The 16,506-nt window shown below is 38.5% G+C and overlaps 1 protein-coding gene across 3 annotated transcripts in view; it reads right to left on the bottom strand.

Annotated features, from left to right (window-relative positions):
• Positions 1 to 16,506, bottom strand: part of LOC308495624 (uncharacterized protein) — a 45,307-nt gene that overhangs the window by 7,212 nt on the left and 21,589 nt on the right. For all 3 annotated transcript variants that reach the window (XR_013993017.1, XM_081080593.1, XM_081080594.1), the window contains 2 exons: positions 16,328 to 16,361; positions 13,809 to 13,881 (listed from right to left, as the gene is read on the bottom strand). Coding sequence is in view for 2 of the 3 variants with exons in the window: in XM_081080593.1 (XP_080936719.1) it covers positions 13,809 to 13,881; positions 16,328 to 16,361 (107 nt within the window). In the remaining variant the exon portion in view is untranslated. The remainder of the gene's footprint in view (positions 1 to 13,808; positions 13,882 to 16,327; positions 16,362 to 16,506) is intronic.

Below are 16,506 nucleotides of genomic sequence, written 5' to 3'. Positions count from 1 at the left end.
ACGGAGGCAGGGCCTTGTGACCCCAGCGAACTGTTCACAGAGGAGACGCCCGCCTTCCAGGGAATCCCACCACTGTGTGAGAAGCCGGAATAGCGCACAGAAAACATAACACTACAGTGTGAGACAGAACAAACGGCTGCAGTCGCACAGAAAATAAAACATTATCCCAAAACCTACTGGAAAGCAAAAGAAAGACCTCTTTCTATCAACCTGTTGCACAACCCACTCCTATAGATGTCTAGGAAGAGAAATAATAAATCATCAATTGCCATGAATAGCCATGGCAACAACACAGCTCAGAAAGAAATTGAAAAGTCTCCAGAAAATAAACTTAAAGATATGGAAATATGTGACTTAAATGACAGAGAATTCAAGATTACAGTTCTGAAAAAACTCAATGAGATGCAAGAAAACACAGACAGGCAGTTTAATGAATTCAGAAACATAATCAAGAACAAAATGAGTATTTTACAAAAGAGACTGAAATTTTAAAAAAGAACCAAATAGAATTTCTGGAGATTAAGAAATCAAAAGAAATGACAAATGAAACAGCCAGTTTAGGTCGTAGAGTTGACCAGATGGAGGAAAGAATCGGTGACATCGAAGCTAGAAATCTGGAAATCACAGGGATGGAAGAAGAAAGAGACTTGAGACTTAAAAGAAATGAAAGAACTCTACAAGAACTTTCTGACTCCATCAGAAAGAGCAATATAAGAATAATGGGCATACCAGAAGGGGAAGAAAGAGAGAAGGGAACAGAGAATATATGCGAACAAGTAGTCGATAAGAACTTCCCAAACTTATGGAAAGAACTGGATCCTTAAATCCAACAAACAAATGGAACACCTAATTATCTCAACCCCAACAGGCCTTCTCCAAGGCACATTATATTGAAGCTGTCAAAAATCAATGACAAAGAAAGAATCCTCAAGGCAGCCAGGGAAAAGAAGATGGTAACCTACAAAGGAAAGCCCATTAGATTGTCATCAGATTTCTTTAGCAGAAACTCTACGAGGCAGGAGGGAGTGGAACCAAATATTCAAACTATTGAAAGAGAGAAATGATGAGCCAAGAATAATATATCCAGCAAAAACATCTTTTAGATATGAAGGAGAAATAAAGACCTTTCCAGACATACAGAAGCTGAGAGAATTTTCTAATACACGACCTACACTACAAGAAATGCTGAAGGAGGCTATTCGACCACCATCAACAGGGACAATTTGTGGCAACCAAAACATAAAAGTGGGGAGAGTAAAGGTCTGAACCGGAAAATGGGAATGGAGAAAGTAAGCATGCTGAAGAAAATGGAATACTCTAAATATCAAACTTTCTTTTACATAAACTTAATGGTAACCACTCAAAAAAAATCCAGAACTGAAATACATAATGTAATAAAAGAAGAAACAGAGGGAAAAATCATAGAATACCACCACATAGAAATAAGAGACAACAACGAAAAGGCAAAGAAACAATGGAGACACAGTCTTACCAGAAAAGAAAAGATAGAATGATAGGAAATCCTCACATATCAATAATCACCCCAAATGTAAATGGATTGAACTCACCAATAGAAAGGCACAGAGTAGCTGATTGGATCAAAAAACGAAACCCAACCATATGCTGCCTCCAAGAGGCACATCTCAGCTACAAGGACAAACATAGACTCAACGTGAAAGGATGGAAATTGACACTCCAAGCAAATGGTATCCAGAGAAAGTCAGGTGTAACCATACTGATTGATATCAGATGAAACAGACTTCAGGATAAAAAAGGTAACAAGAGACAAAGATGGACATTTCATAGTGATGAAGGGGACTATACAACAAGAAGACATAACAGTCATCAATATTTCTGCCCCCAATCAGGGAGCACCAAGATATACCAAGAAACTACTAACAGAACTAAAGGGAGAAATTGACCAAAACACAATTATACTAGGGGACTTAAATACATCATTGACAGCTATGGATAGATCATTCAAACAAAATAAATAAATAAATAGCAGCCCTAAATGACACATTAGATGAACTAGACATAATTGACATTTATAGAGCACTTCATCCTAAAACATCAGACTAAACATTCTTTTCGAGTGTACATGGAACATTCTCAAAGATAAATCATCTATTGGGACATAAAACTAGCCTCAGCAAATTTAAGAAGACTGAAATCATACCAAACATATTCTCTGATCACAAGGCTTTGAAATTGGATATCAACTGCAAAAAGAAAGCAGGAAAAACCACTAATACATAGAGATTAAACAACATACTTTTAAAGAACGACCTGGTCAAAGAAGAAATAAGAGGATAGATCAAAAGATACACAGAAGAGTGACATCATAGGAATGGCAGCAGCGAAGAGTGACATCATAGGAATGGCAGCAGCGAAGAGTGACATCATAGGAATGGCAGCACTCTTCTATGTATCTTTTGATCTATCCTCTTATTTCTTCTTTGACCAGGTCAATGGACTCTGCTCATCACACAGAAAAGGTAAGAGACTCGTTCGAGGATTACTTGAAGGTGGGCAAATTGGGCGAGCAGGGGAAGACAGAAGGGGGCGGAGTGGCGACCTCAGCCCGCATCTGCGGCTGTGGAGACACAGAGGATCCCAGGACAGAACAGAGACCACAAGAGCCAAGACATAGGCTCTTTCCCTGCATCCCACAGCTGATCTCTCCTGCCAAGAGAGCAGCATATCCAGCATTTGAGGCAGTCACCTCAGCTGAGACCTCCAGCTGGGCCCTAGGTCGGACAAAGGACATGATCAACACACCTGGGCCCCTCCGCCCACTCTCCCAATCCTACCCCTGCCTTTCCAGAGACTCACGCTGGCCCCTGAGCTGAAGAGCAGTGTCAGTTTACAGAGGAGTCAGAGCACTCAGGATCTGGGAGGACCCGGTTTGCAGCTCTGACTCAGGGAAGAGGCTGGGAAGAGTGTGACGCTACTGGGTTGGGAGAGAGAAGACTCCTCCATCTCCAGCTCTCACCTTTTCTGGCCTGCCTAGGGCAGGGCAATTACAACTGCGGAGGCACTCCCAGGGATCAGCAGTAGGCGGCAGACGCAGCTCTGGGCTTTCATCAACTCAGAAATCTCCTGCCCTCCACACACACATAGGGAAGAAGTACCCTAAGACTCAGGAGACCTGGGCACAGGGCTGGCTGTGTTACTCTCAGTGCGCATATGTGCAGGCAAGAGAGGAAAATGCACTGACTTTGTAAAAACTGACATCCAGAATTTATGGCACCACACATCTAAAACTGCCGTCCCAGGGTCACTCTGGGCACCAGGTGAGCGTCTCTGCCTGCCCAAGACGCAGAGGACTCTTTGGTACAGGAGAGGACAACCTGGAGATTACTTGGTAGGCTTAAGCAAAGACTGACGCTGCTTTTTTTGTTTTGTTTTGTTTGTGTATTTTTGATATTTTTGCCGGTGTTGAGTGTGGGTTATCAGTTGTTTTTACATGGGTGTATTTGTTTTTTCTTTGCTGTTGGTGTTGCTGTTGTGCTGGGTGATTTGCTTTGTTCTGAAATTGCTCTATACCAGGGCCCAGCTCAAGAGGCACAAGATTCAAAACACCCTGAGGCCGACTCCAGACCAAGTTAGAGTATTATCGGGTTTGACCTACAAGTGACACACCCAGAAGGAATTCTCTACAGGCACAAGAGCCCATAGGGGCCAAGCCTCATGTGAGCAGTCAACCCTCACTCAGCAGAACTACCACTGTGGGCAGAGCCAAGATTCACAACTAGGCAGCCTAGGAGTCAATCCCACCTACTGACCAGCCAAAAGCAATTAAAGATCAACTTTAACAGGACAATATACACAAAACGAGAGTCACCTTTGGTGCACACGCAGAGGAGAAGAAGGAAGTCATGCAAGTCAAATATAAAGGACGCATACTACGTAAGATAACCAATAAAAACAAAGACCCATAAGGGACCTACCTAATACATCAAAGCAAACACAGAGAGTCAGCCAGAATGGGGAAACAAAGAAACATGTCCCAAATAAAAGAACAGAAGAAACCTCCAGAATTGGAACCAAATGAAATACAGGTAACCAACCTGTCAGAGACAGAGTTCAGAACACTGATGATAAGAATACTGAAGGGGTTTAGTGACGACATAAAGAAGGATGGAGAAATCATAATGAACAACCAGTTAGAACTAAGGAATACAATAACTGAAATAAAGAACCCATTTGAAGGAATTACAGCAGGCTAGATGAAGCAGAGGATCGAATCAGCGACATGAAGACAAGTCAGCAGAGATCACCCACATGGAACAACAAAAAGAAAAAAGAGTAAAAAACAACGAAAATGGCTTAAGAGTCCTCTGGGATAACATCAAGCGCAACAACATGCGCATCACAGGAATACCAGAAGGTGAAGAAAGGAAGCAAGGGATCGAGAACATATTTGAAGTTATAATGTCTGAAAACTTCCCTAACCTGGTGAAGGAAACCGACGTATAACTCCAGGAAGTGCAGAGAGTTCCAACCAGGATAAACCCAAACAGGCCCACACCAAGACACATTACAGTTAACACAGTAAAGATTAAAGACAAAGACAGAATCCTAAAAGCAGCAAGAGAAAGATAGCAAGTTAAATACAAGGGAACTCCTGTAAGACTATCAAATGACTTTTCTACAGAAACATTGCAGGCCAGGAGGGAGGGGCAGGAGGTACTCACAATGATGAAAAACAAGGGCCTACAACCTAGATTGCTTTATCCAGCAAGGCTATCATTTAAAATTGAAGGAGAGATAAAGAGCTTCCCAGAAAAGAATAAGCTAAAGGAATTTATTACCACTAAGGCAGCATCGCAGGAAATATTAAAAGGGCTTCTGTAAACAGAAGAAAGATGAAAACAATCTAACGACAAATTTAAAAATGGCAATAACTATGTACCTATCAATAATCACTTTAAATGCAAACGGATTATATGCTCCAATCAAGAGACATAGGGTGGCTGAGTGGATAAGAAAGCAAGACCCTTGTATATGCTGTATACAAGAGACTCACCTCAGATCAAAAGACACACACAGGCTGAAAGTGACGGCTTGGAGTAAGATATTTCATGCAAACAGAAATGAGAAAAAAGCTGGAGTTGCAATACTTATATCTGACAAAATAGACTTTAAACTGAAGAATATATTAAAAGACAAAGATGGGCACTATACATAATAAAGGAATTGGTCCGACAAGAGTACATAACCCTAGTAAACATCTATGCACCCAACATAGGAGCACCTAAATATATAAAACAGATATTTACTGACATAGTGACAGAACTCAACAGTAATATTATCATAGTAGGGGACTTCAACACACCTCTGACAAGGGACAGGTATTCCAGACAGAAAATCAATATGGAAACAATGGCCTTAAATGACACATTGGACCATTTGTATTTAATCAACATTTTCAGAGAATTTCACCCCAAAGCTGCAGAATACACGTTCTTCTCAAGCACACACGGGACATTTTCCAAGGTACACCACGTGTTAGGCCAGAAAACAAGTCTTGATTAATGTAAGAAAATTGAAATCATACCAATTGTCTTCTCTGACCACAGCGCTATAAAATCAGAAATCAACTACAGGAAAAAAACTGGAAGACAGACAAATTCATGGAGCCTGAATAACATGTTACTAAATAACGAATGGATCAACAATGAGATCAAGGAAGAAATCAAAACATGTCTCGAGACAAATGAAAATCAAACCATGACAAACCAAATCTATGGGATGCAGCGAAAACAGTCCTAGGAGGGAAATTCACAGCATTGCAGGCCTACCTAAAGAAACAAAAAAATCACTAATCAACAGTTTATTTTCACACTTAAGGGATCAGGACAAAGAACAGCAAAATAACCGCAAAGGGAGTACAAAGAGGGACATAATAAAGGTCAGAGCGGAAATAAATGAAATAGAAACCAGAAAAACAATAAAAAACATCAATGAATCCAAGAGTTGTTTTTTAGACAAAATAAACAAAGTCAACAAACCTTTAGCCAGACTTATCAAAAAGAGAGAGAGAGAGGACCCAAATTAATAAAATCAGAAATGAAAGAGGAGAAGTGACAACAGACACCACAGAAATACAAAAATATTTAAGAAATTACTATCAGCATCTATATGCCAACAAATTAGACAATCTGGAAGAAATGGAAAATTTTCTAGAAGCATACATCCTTCCAAGGCTAACTCAAGAAGAAACGGAAAACCTGAATAGACTGATTACCACCAGGGAAGTTGAATCAGTAATCAACAAGTTCCCAACAAACAAAAGTGCTGGACCAGATGGCTTTACAGGTGAATTTTACAAAACATTCAAAAAAGAATTATCACCTATTCTCCTCAAGCTATTCCAAAAAATTCAGAAGGAGGGAAGGCTCCCAAAACCTTTTTACGAGGCCACTATCACTCTGATCCCCAAATCAGACAAAGACACTACAAAAAACACACAAACAAACAAAAAACTATAGGCCTGTATCTCTAAAGAACATAGATGCAAAAACCCTCAACAAAATATTACTGAACACAATTATGCAATACATTAAAAAAATCATACACTATGATCAAGGGGGATTCATTCCTGGTATGCAAGGGTGGTTCAACATCCGCAAATCAATTAACATGATACACCACATTAACAAAATAAAAAATAAAAATCATATGATCATATCAATTAGATGCAGAAAAAGCATTGGACAAAATCCAGCAGCCATTTATGATAAAAACTCTTAAGAAAATGGGAATAGAGAGACCATATCTCAACATAATAGAGACCATATATGATAAACCCACAGCTAACATCACACTCAACGGGGAAAAGCTAAAATAGTCCCCTTAAGATCAGGAACAAGGCAAGGTTTCCCACTTTCTCCACTTCTATTCAACATAGTGCTGGAACTTCTAGCCACAGCAATCAGACGAGAAAAATAAATAAAAGGCATCCAAATTGGTAAGGAGGAAGTAAAATAGTTATTATATGCAGATGACATGATACTATATAGAGAGAACCCTAAAGACTCCACCAAAAAACCATTAGAACTGATAAATGTATTTAGTAAAGTAGCAGGATACAAAATTAATATTCAGAAATCAGTTGCATGTGTATATACCAATAATAAAGTATCAGGAGAAATTAAGAAAAGAATCCCATTTACAATTGCTTCAAAGACTATAAAATACCTGGGAATAAATTTAATGAAAGAAGTAAAACATCTATACTCAGAAAATTATAAGACACTGAAGAAAGAAATTAAAGAGGATACAAATAGATGGAAGCACATAATATGCTCATGGATAAGAAGAATTAATAGAGTGAAAATGTCCATACTGCCTAAGGCAACATACGAATTCAACGCAATTTCTATCATATTACCAAGGATGGTTTTCACAAGAATAGAACGTATAATCCTGAAATTTATATGGAACCATAAAAGATCCTGGTTGGCCTCGGCAATCTTGAGAAATAGGAATAAAGTGGGAGGTATAACGATACCTGACATCAAATTATACTACAAGGCTACAGTAATCAAAACACCACGATACTGGTATAAAAACAGATACATTGATCAATGGAACACAATAGAGAGCCCAGCAATAAATCCATGCCTATATTGTCATTCAATCTATGACAATGGAAGCAAGAATTTATGGTGGGGTAAAGACAGTCTATTCAACAAATGGTGTTGGCGAAACCTGGACAGACACATGCAAAAGAATGAAGCTGGACCACTTCCTTACACGATATACAAGAATAAATTCAAAATGCATTAAAGACATAAGTGTAAGATCTGAAACCATAAAATTTCTAGAAGAAAATATAGGAAGAAACTTTATAGACATTACCTGGAGTAAGATTTTTACTGATACATCCTCTCAGCCAAGAGAAGTAAGAGAAAAAATAATCATGTGGGATCACATCAAACTAAAAAGTTTTTTCACAGCAAAGGAAACCATCAATAAAACAAAAAGGGATCCTACTGTATGGGAAAAGATATTTGCCAATGATATATCTGATAAGGGATTAATATCACAAATCTATAAAAAACTTACTCAACTCAACTCCAAAAAAACAAACAACCCAATTAAAAAATGGGCAGAGGACTTGAGGAGACATTTTTCTAAAAAGGACATACAGAAGGCAAGAAGACATATGAAGAAATGCTCAACCTCACTAATCATCAGAGAAATGCAAATAAAAACCACAATGAGATACCACCTCACCCCAGTCAAAATGGCTATCATCAATAAATCAACAAACAACAAATGCGGGCGGGGATGTGGAGAAAAGGGAACGCTAGTGCACTGTTGGTGGGATTGCAGATTAGTGCAGCCACTATGGAAAACAGTATGGAGGTATCTCAGGAATCTGAAGATAGAACTACCCTATGATCCAGTAATCCCACTCCTAGGCATCTACCCGGAGAAATCCAAAGCTCCAATTCAAAAATCTGTATGCACTCCTATGTTTATTGCAGCACTTTACACAATAGCCAAGATACAGAAACAACCGAAATGCCCATCGGTCGATGACTGGATTAAGAAGCTGTGGTACATTTATACAATGGAGTACTACGCAGCCATAAAGAAAAAAGAAATCTTATCATTTGCAACAACATGGATGGATCTAGAGAACATTATGTTAAGTGAAATAAGTCAGAAAGAGAAAGACAAGTACCATATGATCTCACTTATATGCAGAATCTAAAGAAAAGAATATGTGTATGAACTAATCAGAAACAGTTTTGGGGACACAAAAAACCGAGAGTTGTTAGATGGGCAGGGGGGAGGGGGTTGGGGATGGGGGGAAGGGTGAAGGGATTGGGGGGCGGCTGGTGACCACAGGATGGCCTCAGGGTTTTTTGAGAATTACTTTGGGGAACTTATTCAATAGTGTTTGGGGATTTTGTTGGGTGTCCGATGGACATGTGTCCTGTTTGGGAGACCACCTCAGGGATGCTGTGGATGCCTGGTCATGGCATTGTACACCAGAGACTGGACATTAATGAATGCCAACTATAATTTTATGTGTATAATGTGATGGCTCGGTGTGAGGTCGGGGTGGTGGTGGATGGGGGGAGGGGGGTTCACGGTGTGAGGGATGTAAAAATAAAATAAAATAAAATAAAACTATAAAAAAATAAAAAAAAATAAAACAAAAAGGGATCCTACTGAATGGAGAAGATATTTGCCAATGATATATCTGATAAGGGGTTAATATCCCATATTTATAAAATGTCTCAGTCAACTCAACTCCAAAATAACAAACAACCCAATTAAAAAATGTGCAGAGGACATGGAGAGTAATTTTTTTAAAAAGGACATACAGATGGGAAACAGACATATGAAAAAATGCTCAACTTCACTAATCATTAGAGAAATGCAAATAAAAACCGCAATGAGATACAACCTCACCCAAGTCAAAATGGCTTTCATCAACAAATCAACAAACAACAAGTGCTGGCCTGGATGTGGAGAAAAGGGAACGCTTATGCACTGTTGGTGGGATTGCAGATTGGTGCAGCCACTATGGAAAACAGTATGGAGGTATCTCAAAAATCTGAGAATGGAACTACCCTATGACCCAGCAATTCCACTCCTAGGTATCTATCAGGAGAAATCCAAAACTCTAATTCAAAAAAATTTATACACCCCTATCTTTATTGCAGCACTATACACAATAGCCAAAACATGGAAACAACCGAAATGCCCATTGGTAAACGATTGGATTAAGAAACCGTTACAGTTATACAATGGAGTATTTCACAGCCACGAAGAAGAATGAAATCTTACCATGCAACAATATGGATGGACGTAGAGAACATTATATTAAGTGAAATAAGTCAGACAGAGAAAGACAAATACCATATGATCTCATATGGGGAATCTAAAGAAAATAATAAATGAATGAACTAATCAGAAACAGTCTCAAAGACACAGAGGAAAAACTGAGGGTTGCTAGATGAGGGGGTGGGGATAAGGGGGAAAGTCACGGGATCAGAATGAACAGTTGGTAACCACAAGAGTGCCACGGGGATACGAGAGTCAATTTGGGGAATGTAATCAATAATTTCGTAAAGATTTTGTAGGGTATCCAATGGATACTTGTCTCATTAGGGAGACCACCTCAGGGATGATGTAGATGGCTGATCACTGCACTGTACACCTGAAGCTGAATAATGAATGTCAAGTACAATTTACATGTACATATAATACATATACATATTTTATATAAAAATATATATATACATACTATATATATATATCTTATATAAATATATATATTACATATATATTACATATAGTTACAAGAAGCGGAGTACAGCATTAGGAATAGAGACAGTGGAAATGTAATGGCTGTGTGAGATGTCAGAGAGGCAGTGGAGGGGGGAGGGGGTTATGACTGTGTGAGGGATATAAATGATACATGTCTAGCTATTACATTGTTTTGTGCACCGGAAACGAATAAAAGAATGTGAAAAACAGAAAAAAAACAGTAAACTGGAAAGGGAACAATGAAAAGCTTCAAAAAAAAAATAAAAAAACAAAAACTATCTTACAGAAGAAAAAAAAGATACATAGAAACAAAGGAAAATGAAAATACATCCTACCAAAATTTTGGGGATGCAGCGAAAGCAGTTTTAAGAGGGAAATTTATATCATTACAGGCCTATCTCAAGAAATAAGAAAAATCCCAAATAGATAACCTCATCTTTACATCTTATGGAGCTAGAAAAAGAAGAACAAATGAAACTGAATGTCAGCAGCAGAAAGAAAACAATAAAAATCAGAGCAGAACTAAATGAAACAGAGAACAAAAAGAGAATAGAAAAAATTAATGTGACAAAGAGCTGGTTCTTTGAAAAGATTAATACAATTGACAAATCCTTGGTAGACTCAGTAAGATAAAAAAAGACTAATAAAATCAGAAATGAGAAGGGAAGTTATCACGGACGCCACCGAAACACAAAGCATCATCCAGGAATACTATGAGGGACTACATGCCACCAAATTCAATAACCTAGAAGAAATGGACAGGTCCTTGGAAACATATAGCCTTCCTAGGCTGAATCATAAAGAACTGGAAAATCTAAATAGATCGATCACCACTAAGGAAATTGAATCAGTCATCCAAAACCTTCCCAGAAGCAAAAGTCCACGACCAGATGGCTTCACTAGTGAATTCCACCAAATCTACAAAGAGGATATAATACCTGTCCTACTCAAACTCTTCCAAAAAATTGAAGAAGAGACAATACTCCCTAAATCATTTTATGAGGCCAACATTACCGATACCAAAACCTGGTAAGGATAACACAAAAAAAGAAAACTACAGACTATTATCTCTGATGAATGCAGATGCAAAAATCCTAAGAAAAATGCTAACAAATCGAATGCAACAATATGCTAAAAAGATTATTCATCATGACCAAGCAGATTCATCCCAGGTGCACAAGGATGGCTCAACATTCAGAAATCCATCAATGTGATTCATCCCATAAACAAAATAAAGGACAAAAATCATATGATTATATCAATTGATGCAGAAAAAGCATTTGACAAGATACAACATCCATTTATGATTGGATCACTTAATAAAATAGGTATAGAAGTAAAATACTTGAACATAATAAAGGGCATATATGACAAACCCTCAGCTAATCTCATAATTCATGATGAAAAACTGAAGCCCTTTTCTCTACGTTCAGGAACACCGCAGGGCTGTCCCCTATCACCTCTGCTTTTAAGCATAGTGTTGGAAGTCCTCGCCAGAGCAATCAGGCAAGACAAATAAGTAAAAGGCATCCAAATTGGGAATGAAGAAATTAAATTGTCACTCTTTGCAGATGACATGATGCTATATATAGAAAACCCTAAAACTCCACCAAAAAGCCATTGAAAACAATCGACAAATACAGTAAAGTTGCCGGCTACAAAATCAATGTACAAAAGTCCATTGTATTCCTATATACTAACAATGAAATCTCAGAAAAAGAAAGCAAAAGAACAATTCCTTTTGCAATTGCAAGAAAAAGTATAAAACACCTAGGATTAAACTTAACCAAGGATGTGAAGGATTTATACGCTGAAAACTATAAGACATTTTTAAAAGAAATTGAAGAAGACACAAAGAAATGGATAGACATTCCATGCTCATGGATTGGAACAAGCTACATAGTTAAAATGCCCGTATTACCAAAACAATATACAGATTTAATGCAATCTCCATCAAAATCCCAATAGCACATTTTAAAAAATAGAACAAAAAAATCATCAGATTTGTATCGAACCACAAAAGACATCAACAGCCAAAGGAATCCTAAGCAAAAAGAACAATGCTGGAGGTATCACACTCCCTGACTTTAGCTTGTACTAAAGGGCAATAATAATCAAAACAACATGGTATGGGCAGAAAAACAGACACATAGACCAATGGAATAGAATTGAGATCCCAGAAATAAACCCACATAAATATGGACAGACAATTTTTGACAAAGAAGCAAAAAGCATACAATGGAGAAAAGACAGCTCCTTCGATAAATGGTGCTGGTAGAATTGGAAAACCACATGCAAAAGAATGAAACAGGGCTGAAATCTGTCACCGTGTACCAAAATTAATTCAAAATGGATCAAAGACTTAAGCATAAAACCTGAAATAATAAACTGCATAGAAGAAAACATAGTTACTAAACTTATGGACCTTGGGTTCAAAGAGCATTTTATGAATTTTATGACTCCAAAGGCAATGGAAGTAAATGCTAAAATAAATGAATGGGACTATATGAAACTTAAAAGCTTCTGCACAGCAAAAGAAACCATCGATAAAATAAAGAGACAACCAACTGAATGGGTGAAAAAGTTTGCAAACAGTGCCTCCGATAAGGGGCTAATATCCAAAATATACAAGGAACTCATGCAACTCAACACACAAAAAAACAAACAACCCAATTGAAAAATGGGCAGAGGACCTGAAGAGACATTTCTCCAAAGAGGACTTACAAATGGCAAATAGACATATGAAAAAATGCTCCACATTACTAATCATCAGAGAAATGCAAATAAAAACCACAATGAGCTATCACCTCACCCCATTCAGAATGGCTATCATCAACAAGACAAATAGTAACAAGTGTTGGAGAGGCTGTGGAGAAAAAGGAACCCTCATACACTGTTGGGGGGAATGCTGGCTGGTGCAGCCGCTATGGAAGGCAGTGTGGAGGTTCCTCAAGAAATTACAAATAGAATTACCACATGACCCAGCAATCTCTCTCCTGGGTATCTACTCAAATAATCTGAAAACTTTGAATCATAAAGACAAGTGTGCTCCAATGTTCATTGCAGCTTTACTTACGGTGGGTAAGACAACGGAAACAACCAAAACGTCCTTCGATAGATGAATGGATAAAGAAGTTGTGGTACATATAAATAATGGAATAGTATTCGGTGGTAAGTAAAGATGAAATAGGACTATTGCTAAATGGGGTCTAATGGGGTGATGGAAAGAGAACTGGCTGGCTGGTGACCACACAATGTGAGATATAGATAATATATTACAGAATTGTACACCTGAAATCCATGTCACTTTATTAACAATTGCACCCCAATAAACTTTAATTTAAAGGAAAAAAACCCTCAAGTGGTGATATATTATAAAATGGTTCACAGTGACACATTTTCCATTACAAACATAAAACAATGGTAGGGGGAACACTATTAAATTTTACAAGTGCTACACAAAACTAAATTCAGAGTAAAAAAGTTAATTTCACACAGGAGCCTTTTACCTTGGTACCAACATCCAAGAGTCCATCGTCTGATATAGCCCGTGAATCATTCCTGCCAGGTTTCCAGGAAAGACTTTAGGGTAAAAATACACAACAAAAACAGTGAGTGCATTCCTTTACAAAAACAACAAACACAAAGGGAGCAAAATTCAGCTATCTGCATAGGAAATGAAGTTTCTTGATATGATTAAAATTTAGACGATGTTCTAGAAAAGCTATCAGTTATCTATTGCTGCCTCCACCACTCCCAACTCGTGCAATATTTAATGAAGAGACACTCTAAGTTTCCATAACAAAGAATGACAGCAAACATGTTGGCAACACCTGAGAGTACCTTGTTTTCACCAAAAGTCCTGAAGGCTGAATTGAAAACGCAATTAATAGCTGACAATAGGAACGTGAACTGGGACAAAAGCAATGACCTAAATCAAGGTAGAACGATACACTAACCCTTCTCCATGGTCTGTCCCTGGTTCAAAGATTAATCTGTGTGGGTCAAAAACGGCAGTCTTGCTTCTTTAACATAGAAAGCAGTTACTAAACTTACCCCATTCCTTGTTTTCACTCAAAAACACTACAGTGAGGTCCCTGAAATGCATGAAATGTTTGCAGCTTACATGTACAAAAGTCAAAGAACAAATATGTACGTTGTTAGCCTCCCCACTCCCAGATCACTTGTCCGCACAGCTTGCTGGCAATCTCCAAACTTGAAAACTTCAGCCTACGAAGGCATAGACTCCTGAAACAAGGTTGGGCTCAAATGACCCACAGTAGGAGTTCTCTATTTCGCTGTTCCTGGAAAACAAGCTAAATGGAGCCTCAGTCATCCACTCCCAACACAGGCATGTTACCACCTACCCAACTCCATTACTGTTTTCACAGTAATGCCCAACCCTCCATCTCCATGGGAAGGACATCAGCGCGTTGGGCAAAGAGGTGGAGGTGACGAGACACCTGCTGTGGGCCATAGATCTATGTAGTTCAGCAATCTCCAGTGCCTTTGGACTCAAGGGGACCCCCTCTGTAATTCCGGGTGCAGGTGGAAGATACCACATTCCTACTTGCTATAAAGAGAGTGTTTCCAAAGGCTCAAAGGTTTAATATGTTTTCACACAAACCTTAAATTTTCCTGGTTCCTCCAATTCAACAAGCAAAACTACTTAGACAACTACCAACATCCTGTGTCCTTCCTTCCTGTAATTTCTCTTTACCTTGTCATACCCTACCATTCTGATCTCTTTTCCCTCATCTGATGTCTAATCTCTGCTCTAAGAGCCTTATTCCTATCCCAACCTGTGTTGTTCCTATTGAAACGTGGATTCCCCTGCTAATTCCATTCTTAGCCTCTTCCATTGCATTCACTAGACCTTTCCATAATTAAAACACTCACCCAAAGGATGATAAAGAAGGAAGTGTACTGGGCTTAGAAACCTATACTAATCTCATTTCATCACTCACTGTAGTCAAATAAGTCACTTCAATCTCTGGGAGTTCAAACTCCTCATGTGATCAACCACTTGACCAAAACATTAATGGCAGCATGAAGTACTAGGGGTGTTTGCAATAATTAATTGATAACATTCCTTCAACACCTGGAATTCTATGTATTTTTGGTTCTGTCTATAAAAATGGAGAATACTTAGCTGGCAGAAGTGGAAAAAAATAACAGCAACAAAACTACCCCGAGTAAAGCAGAGAAAAAGGTAAAAAATCAAGAAAAGTCATGGAAGAAGGAAGAAAGACTAGAAAAAAAGAAAAAACTTCCTAGAATGAGGGAAGCGTACTAGCTTAAATGGAAACACAGTAATGGGAGTCAGTAAGTAGAAAAATCAATGAAAAATATCCTCTCAATTTGTGCTGAATTAACACAACAGTGTATACATAGATGATCTTCACTTACAGAACAACGATTCGTCCCAAGAAGGGTACATCGCATTATCCCTGAAAACATTTATCTGATTAGGTCTTGCTTATGTACAACCTGTGGTTCTGTGGCCACAGCGAACTGACATCTGCCCTCAACACTGATGGTGAAAACAAGGTTCTCGTGACTGCTGCAATTGTCAAGTACATTAAGACAGAGCTTGGGCTAACTGGGCTTGATAGGAAACTTCTAAATCAGCACTAAGGCATCACTAAACGGGACTCTCTGAGGCCACCTGACTTGTACCTGAATCTTGAATCCAGTCCTGTCCAGGCACTTCTCAGTATAGGCTGAGGGACAAGAGAACGGACTTGGGAAACCAAGCAGGCTGAAGGTCACATCACATGTCAGCCACTTGGTAACTATGGAATCAGGGTTAAATTAATCCACCTCCTGGAACCATACTCCTCTAATGAATAAAAACGGCCGAACGGCACAGCTACTTTGCAAATCTACTGTGCCGACGACCTGGGATAACCAATGTTAGGCACATAGTATAGGGTCTAGCCCAGAGCAGAACACTCATTAAAGCTTACTGGCTTCTCTCCGCAGTCTCTTAGTTAACATGCAATTTTAGAAATCCATAAAATCCTACCTGCTTGCATGGTCGCATTGAGAACACTCATCCACTGTTAAAAGAAAAAAATTCAAATACATTGTAAATACACAATAGAAAAACACAGAACTTTGAAAGCATCAGACTGAAGTGATGAAAAAATATTTCTTTGGGAACACCCCTGAAGACTATAGTAGAGTGAATGTTACTGATACAAC

This window comes from Rhinolophus hipposideros (genome assembly GCF_964194185.1).
Source record: "Rhinolophus hipposideros genome assembly, contig: HAP1_SCAFFOLD_71, whole genome shotgun sequence".
In the NCBI taxonomy this organism is placed as follows: Eukaryota; Metazoa; Chordata; class Mammalia; order Chiroptera; family Rhinolophidae; genus Rhinolophus; species Rhinolophus hipposideros.
Note: the sequence above shows the minus strand (reverse complement) of the source record. Positions and strands in the feature narration are given on the sequence as shown.